We start from the raw sequence: 8,773 nt of genomic DNA, 5'->3' as shown, positions 1-8,773 counted from the left end.
GCGAGTAACAAAGAATTGATAATTAGTCAAGTAGTTCTTTTATACATAATGTTTGACAGTTAAATAGCTATGTTCACTATATAAATTAGAATTGTATAGTGTATGTTTTTATCTGAGAAGTCCTACTTCATTAAGTAAGTAGATTAGATATTTAATTATAAACTATACATTTTTGTAAAACAGTTACAAGATTAACAGGAATAATAAAGACCTAAAAAGTTAATTCAATAATCTTCTCTTTAGTTATAAAAAAAATAATTGTTATATGATTATAGAAGCAACGTTAGAAAACAATAAAATACTATTTTCTAAGAAGCCAACAAACAGATTTCAATTTATATTTGTCCTAATTATTTCTCCTAACTATAATATTTTCAGATCTTTACAAGTTAAAGCTAGTTTATTTTTTAATATTAGTGTCAGGTTATAATTTCTATGATATATGACATTGAATTCCTTAATTACCCTTATTCCATAACTTTGATTACAATAGTTATATATTTATATTATGATACATTTTAAAAACAATTATAAATCTTATATATCCATAATACTTGTATTGGAATCTGTAATTAATTATAAACCATAAATATAATAATGTTGTGTTGTATAGATCTCTTAAAATCCTAAAAGTAATTAAAATGTAATAGAAACAGACAATTCGAAATATGCAGATAAAACTAATGTGCGCATTGTCAAATTCAAAATTTGGCATTTAAGTTATGTTCTAAATTCGAATATGCCTCTTTGACCTTTTATGTAAATACTAAAAGAAAAATTAAATATAAAGTGCATGAGACCAGTACAATTTTTTATTTGAATAGCTTAAGGTTGACAAACAGTCTGCTTGTAATAAGATGCAAATGTCAAGTATTTGTAAATTCTAAAAACACAAATATAATCACATTTCCCCTTAGAGTGGAATAATATAACTTTATACACTTAATTACATCTTATAGTGTTTTAATACCACCTACCAATTTAAAACTTACACAAACTACAAGGTACATATAGATGGAAATACAGTTATTTGTTTAATAAATTATAAATATATGGTACACACATATATAACTTGACAGTTTATTGTTCATTTAGTAACTAAGCAATATTACATAAACCCTTGAAATTAAAATTGGTCAAGTATAGTAAAGTGTTCTTTTAACAGACATTTTTAGATGAGCTATGTTTAATATGGGTTATTTAGATACAAGTCAATTATTTGTTTTAGTCTTTCAACGTAACTAGAGCATGTATTATTTTATTAGAAGCTATTCATTTTCCCAATAACTGGCTAATAACGATACCGTAATGCAATTCCTGCTAGTTTACCAGTTCAGGTAACAAACAACCATAAATCAATCAAAAATTAAAAAAAAAACAATTGATTGTGCCAGATTCATAGGTTATTCACAATTCATATAATTTTTAAATGATAAATATGGACTCATGGTGTGTGATTAAGAAATCGGTAAATGCGTTTATTGGTGCAATAGATTGTAATGAAACATGTCCATTCGGCGGCCACAATAAATTGGGCCCGAAGACCACTGCTAAGTTGCTGCTTGTCATCTTATTTAGGCAGCTACGATCTTGTACCTATAAAAATAACCTTTAGTAGGACTTAAAACTTCACAAGTTTTGAACCTAGGTTTGAATTAACTATGTGAACTTTACACAGTACTTTGGGTCCTCATCGCATTTCATAAGTAGTTCTTGAGTGCTTTCCAAAACTTTGTACGAAGTTTGTCCAAGTAATTTACTTATAAAATTTCTTCAAAATATTTGTATAGTAGTAGTACGTAATTAATTTAATGTTATTCAAGCACTTAAAAATATGAATAAAATAGTACAAATATTTTGTCAAATCCCGGAAGAGTACCAATATGTTTTTGGAATTACCGAAAGGCAACAGGCCTGTCTTAATCTATTTACAGCCCAATTATCTACAAAATAAAATTAATCAAAGAAATACAAACAATAATTTCATTTATATATATATATATATGTGTGTGTGTGTATTTTAAAAACATAAATACCTTCCACAAAAACTGCATTATATACTTTAAAATCTTGTAATTATCTACAGGTAACTTTTCGAGCACCAAAATTTTTACTTTTCTAGGCTTCTTAGGTATTTGCCAGGCTGAAAATATAATAACCATCTTTAAATTATGACCAACTTCTTAAAAATAAGGTTTACAATTCTGTAGATTTTTTTTGAATTTTAATAAGAATTAATAAAATAGTCAATTTTATTTTGAAAACGCAAAATAAATCTGCAGGGGTTGAGCGTAACACCTTTAGTAAATTTATTTATATTATTAATTTGCATTGCAAAATGGCCTCTATGCGTTTTATTAATTAACTAGCAATGCCCCGCGGTTTCACTCGCGTAGATCTCTACAAAATCGGACTATAGATATATTTTTAGTTTATTTTACTTAGTTTTTAATTAATTCCATTCAGATTATTAGATACACACGTTCATAATCTAATCAATATACAGGTTTTACTTTACAACGAATATATATATATAATACATTTTTAAATTCGTAACATCATCTACGTGGAATGTCCGACAACGGTAAATTTAAAAATACTCTACGGGTATTGAAAAATTCTTGATTTCACGTTGGAAATAAAATATTTTTTTTAGTTTTAAAATTTCAGTCAAGGAATTTTTATCTTGATTATGATAAATTGTTAAAAATAAAAACTTAAATTCTAAATGCAAAACATTCTTCTGTAATATTAGAGAAGAGATTTATTTGTAAAATTTCAGTGTCTTAGAACTATACATTCCCCAACATTTGACGTAGTTTTGTTTTGTGGCAGAAAAATAATTTCACTGCCAGGCCATTGATAGGCCAACGTAAAATTGGGTTAAAGATTCTTGTTGAAGTAACTGATATTGATACGTTCTATACAACTGTACAACAATTTTTTGTTCTATTGTCAATAGTTTCTCCAGCGCACGCGGTTAGATGTTTAACAGATATTTTTTCACACCTTGGGTTATGTTATTCCATTTTTAATAGGGATCTCTATTTTTTTTAAATGTTATATAGCCTATGTCAGTCAGTGAAGATACAGCTTTCAAGTGATGGAAGAATTTTTGAAGTCGGTCCAGTCGTTTTTGTGTGAAAACATTACAAACATACATGGAAAACCATAAATGTTTCCTCATTACAAAATTAGTAGATTGGTTCTAAAGAAAATATTCATCATGTTAGTGTAATGTAACAAAATTTAATCTTTAAACTACAAATAAATGGGCAAGTTGCCCCGCAAATTATGACAAATCAAGATAGCATGTTCTTAATACAATGTTTATTATTTCGAAAATTAATTATGTACATAAAAAACCAACATTTACTAACCTTGAAATTTGCTAATTTCATCATATAAATCAAAGGTCAATAATGGCTCTTCAAGGTCCCTTAAAAAGGTTTTCAGTAAAACGGCGGCAATGTGTGGATCGTTCCTGAATGATACGACGCCACCATTGTTGCAGTCTCGCTGTATTTCCTTCACAATAGCAGCGCTCGGTGATCGCCGGAATAATCCTTCAGTTTCTAAGGCTGAAATACATAGCGGTAGTAGTACAACACGAAAAAAATTCTTAAGACGAACCAGCCTTGTGTTAGCTCAATTGAATTTTTAAAAAGATATGTCTTATGCCTTTCGTATTGTATACTCACTACCCTGTAGGTAGGCACTGGATAAAGGTTTATAAAAAAACATAGTAGGTACAAATTGAAATTTATTATTTATTTTAAAATTCACGAATATTAAAATAACTAAGCACACAGAACATACGACATATAATAAACCTGTTATATTTAAACTAGAACTTTTTAAATCAATATATGCTTTAGTTATTTAACAGAATACCAGAACCGCCTTTTTAACCTCGGCTTCACTTACTGCAAGTGAAACTTTTTTGGCGGCTCGAAATGAAGAATTTTTGACACGATGAGAAATAAATCAGGAACTCACCATCGGGTTGAGATAAAAACTCGATGCATTGTCGCACTATTGGCGGAATCGAATCGATCATTTCCGTATTATTCTCCTTTATGAATTGTATTGATACACCAAACTGTTTTGTTGGGGATATTAAACTACACGAACCCTCAGCTTGTCCAAGAGATGGTTTACTGGCACTAGTCATTTCTTTAGCTATTTCCGCAGCTCGTGGATTTTTAGATAACAGAATCTTGTCACATCTACAAAATAAAATAAGAGTTATACTAGTAAGGAACTCTAAAGGCAAGGAAACAAACAATTCAGTGATTATACATACTCAATAACTTGTGGTGGAATATGAACTTTGTCCAAATCTAAATACTGCTGCAGTTCATGTAAATAATTCACATACATCATTTTCCTGCCAAACTTGACACTTATTGCTGGCCTCAGCATTTGCCATACTATTCTTATCACATTCGTTGGATGGACTAGATACAGCGTTTTGAGATTTTTCTTATATTTTCTATCAAACGCCTTATAAGCTTTCCACAACCAAGAGAACGGTGGTTTGTTTCTGCTGGAGAGCCCATAATGGAAGTAAATGACACTGTAATCTTGTTCCACATATTTGTCCAGTGTGTACATTAGGAACCTATTAAAAATTAAACAGATTTAAAAAAAGCTTTGTTTTTAACTACAAGAAAATATATATTAATAAAACGTAATAAAATCGTCAACTATTGCCATTCACTAAAGAACTATAGTTCAAACTTAGTGCTGTACTTATTGAAATACGAAGGCTCACCTCAAGAGCAGATCAGGATGTACATCCTTAGATGGCGGCAGGCGACAAGCAGATATTACGATAATTCGACGTCCAAGTTCATCGTCCCCCACAACTTCGACTACACCACTTCCATGTAAATCGGCAAAAACGTCGTAATCAAGCGAGCAGGTTGCTATCTAAAATCAATATATAGTACAGGATTTTTAAGAAAATCTGGTTGGAAAATTTAACATGTTGAAAATATTCATAATAATAGCAAAGGTTGCGTTCTCTAGTTTCGGTGGCCAAAACTCGCTTTGATTCGCTGGACGTAAGTATTTATAATATAATTGGATAAATCGTTCATCAAAGTAATCATAACTAAATTATAACATGAAAATGTCGAAACAATAAAAAATACACGCTGAAATGCAAATGTCCTTCCGGTTTTAATACATGTCATGAAAATATGGAGTATTTCGATATATGACTTTATATCATCAATTGCGGAATGTGAAAATATTTTATTATTGTAATGTACAATACATACCAATCCTACATTATCGAAAGGTTAAATGAAATACCATATTTACAATGACCTAAATCTGCTGCGCTATCCCGGGAGACCTAGATTAACATATCGATCGAATGGCGCACTATGATACCGGATCATTCGAATTCAATTACTCGTACATCAAATAAATCTTAAACTATAAGCTGTATAGTAACAGTGCCTAATTATATGATTAAACAAGTCTATATAAATTTAGCAACCTAATGCAAATATCAAAATGTACTAATCGTCCAGTCACTTACCTCTGAATATGATTGTGGACCCTCTCCAAGTTCTTTTTCAAAATTTTCTTCTATAGTTCCATCACTACTTGAAGGTGGTAGAAATTCTTGCGATAAATCTAGTAATTCGGGTGATAATGGAGCTAAAATACGAACTTTGAATAAAAATCACAACCGTCAACTTTGGCGGTAGGAGGCATATCACCTATCAATTAGCGAAATATATCTAATACGTTAACAGCCATAGGATTTTCCAATGACAATTACTTGTTCAAGTAGAAATGCTTTCGAATACTAAGCTTTCCGCTCTCGGCACATTTCTAATGTTGAGAGTAAGGGTGCGCTTGGCTGCACGCAGCCCACGAGTTAGGAGCTGAAGTGATTGGGTATATTACCACACATCAACCACATCATCTACGAAGGGCCGTATTTAGTAAATGCTATACCAGTGAAAGGTTTAAATGCTTATAAATTCTCAATAGAATGCTTTCAGCTCTCGGCAACTTTCTTATATCGAGGCTCAAGGCTGCCTAGCATCAGCACAGTTACATACCACTCCGATACAAAATGGCGGGCATTCCGTGGCCCTAAATACATTAAATTTTTCTTTAAATGTAAATCTAATGAAATTCACTCCTAAAAGGGCCGCAAGGTACTGATTACTTTTCACCCCACCCTACTATTTTTTTATATTTACCTATCGCCGTGTCCCCTGGCCGCTGAATTTCAGGCTATATGAAAAATGGAAACTAAGGTTGAAAAAAATTTCAAGTATACAGATTTAATGCAAGGATTAATTTAAGGATGCAAATGAATTTTCAGCAAACTTTTGTTAAGACTACCACAGTTTGATATTTTTGGGTTAGACCAGACTGTAGGCGTCTGTAGGACAGCAAATGAAAAATCCAGATTTCATAATGTTTTCTATATTCCTGAGTTACGAGAAGTTCCAAACAAATTTTAATTTAAAAAAAAACACTATACTTACTCAATATTAGTATAATAACTGGTTACTCTCTTTTTAAAAGTAGAATGCTACATTTTTACTTAAGTAAATCATCAAAGCTTGTTCAAGCAACCCCACTATATTGTTCACCAATTAGGTGAGCCGTCAACATTTTTGTGGTGTGAATTTTAGAGACAGAGACATCCCGCATTTTTAGGCAACTGTTGTGCCATCTACATTGTTGGACTAAAACTTTAACCACACCAAATTGCCACCATCTCTTAACCAAAACATTAAACCCAATCCCACTAGCGCAATAGCTACTAATGCAATTTTTAGGTTTAGAATTTTTGAATGTTATATTAAAAGCCATGATAAAAATATGGTTCTTATAAGTATGGAATAAAAGAATTTGATTACAAACAATTACATGAAGATATTTAACAAACATATTTTGTTCCTTTAACAACTGAATATTGCCTGGAATGGAGTTTTAATTAACCGTCAATATTCCAAACAAGAATCTTAGGATTTTATGTGTTACTAATAAAGTAACAAAGATATATATGAATATAACTCCCATGCACATGCAGCTGCCTTTATATACAAAGTCAATTGGGTAATCTGCTTACACTAATTAAATCAGAGGAGACACAATAAATTATATAGAGATTCTTTAGATTTAACAAACGACTTACATTAAATTAATAATTTTTAAGACATTTTACCAGGTACTTTAAGAAAATTGCATACATTAAACACTAAATGTATCAAATTAAGTGTTGTGATAAATATTATTAATTGAAGCATCCCAGTAATAAAGGATATGGGCAAGATTTTCTTAAAAACAACTGCAGGCTAAATAGCGACATGGAAGGAGGTTCTCTATTGGGATTAGTTGATAAAATGTTGTAATTCATAAGGCATTTTTATACTTATAACTAAATTTTAAGCATATGTCTATAAAATAATGTAACTAACTTCTTAGTATTAAAGATTAAACATACCAAGACTTGTGGTACAAATAAGCTCAGAATCATCAAACTCTAAATTAGGTTCATAGTCATGGTAATCGGAGAGACTTAAGTTCAAATTGGCGTCATCATCCTCACGGTCCATAATACCACCATGAGCAACTATAAAAATATAGACATTATTATTTATACACATATAAACAGTGATTCACATAGATAAAGACCTTACCTTGAAAAGCTCGGTTGGGGCTTAACTTAGGCTGATGCCCTGACTCCATGGCATAAGGTTTTAGGCGGAATGTTATCAAAATTAAGGTAGAATCTAAAAGATCATTATAAATGAAATCAGGTAGATACCTAAATTTTACAATTAAAATAAAAGTTCGTAGGGTTTGAAAAACAATAATGAACCCATAAGTTAATACCAGTATAAGGACAATTATTTTGCCACTAATTTAATGCACATCGACTCATTGTTTAATTTTTTATCAATTAGTAACTGCAATATTTGTTCAACTTGATATACAAAAAACTGAGTTTGGCAAAATGCAAACGCTCAAACACCCAGTATCGATCACAGATAACGATATATACACAGACAAAGAGGTTTACAGGCCAAGTTGAGATGCTACATGCTATATTACTGACAGAGTGTTGTAACAGTGTACTGTTAATCTATGAACTAAAACTAAATATAAAAACCGCGTACACTACTTATAAGAATTTATGAATTATGGGTATGGATGAATCAATTGATATTTATGTATGCACCTATATATCTAGAAATTTTCTTTCTAGGACTAGCCGAATTGCACGAAATGGTGGTCAGTTTTACTTCTTATTCTTTGAGTGGTGACTAAGATGACTAAGGACTAGTTTGTCAAATACTTTTGATAGCAAGGGTAGAAGACCAATAAGCCTGTATGATGAAACTTCTTGGGTTTTGGAACTATTTTCATACTGGACACTTTCCACAGCTTTGGAAAATATTATAGTCTTAATATTACGTTAAAGAGTATTGTTAACGATACCTTTTTTCGGTAATTGTTTAATAAGGTACTTCTGCAGTAATAAGATGGTGCTTTCATGGTTTTAAATTATTAAAAGATTTTTTTAAATTCTAGCGGTGTATCAAGTATTAGTGGTAAAGTCATTTACTGACATTATGACTATATTAAAGACATTTATGATTTCACCAAATTCGTTTTCGGTTTGCATTGTGTCCGGTTCGTTAGGTTTAAACACATCCGTTAGAAAGTTGGCAAACAGCTCAACTTCACCTGTGGTTTTTGAAACCAGCCGCGGTTAGCTTATTTTAAA

General features: G+C 30.9%; 1 protein-coding gene across 2 annotated transcripts; it reads right to left on the bottom strand.

Annotated features, from left to right (window-relative positions):
- Nucleotides 1-337: 337 nt before the first annotated feature.
- Nucleotides 338-8,000, bottom strand: LOC123719011 (rho GTPase-activating protein 8-like). Of its 2 annotated transcripts, XM_045676099.1 has the most exons (10): nucleotides 7,879-7,995; nucleotides 7,683-7,775; nucleotides 7,487-7,615; nucleotides 5,555-5,676; nucleotides 4,778-4,935; nucleotides 4,307-4,624; nucleotides 4,000-4,229; nucleotides 3,381-3,581; nucleotides 2,037-2,143; nucleotides 338-1,596 (listed from the first exon to the last, which is right to left on the bottom strand). In XM_045676099.1, the coding sequence occupies exons 2-10, from the start codon at nucleotides 7,729-7,731 to the stop codon at nucleotides 1,426-1,428; spliced, it is 1,485 nt and encodes a 494-aa protein (XP_045532055.1). In that variant the 5' UTR covers nucleotides 7,732-7,775; nucleotides 7,879-7,995; the 3' UTR covers nucleotides 338-1,425. The 2 variants fall into 2 exon arrangements, with proteins under 2 accessions (XP_045532055.1, XP_045532057.1); XM_045676101.1 differs by having other exon boundaries at nucleotides 7,683-8,000.
- Between the last annotated feature and the right edge of the window lie 773 nt (nucleotides 8,001-8,773).

The sequence above is a fragment of the Pieris brassicae genome, chromosome Z (assembly GCF_905147105.1).
Source record: "Pieris brassicae chromosome Z, ilPieBrab1.1, whole genome shotgun sequence".
Taxonomy (NCBI): Eukaryota; Metazoa; Arthropoda; class Insecta; order Lepidoptera; family Pieridae; genus Pieris; species Pieris brassicae.
The sequence above is the reverse complement of the archived record's forward strand: the minus strand, read 5'-3'. Positions and strand labels throughout refer to the sequence as shown.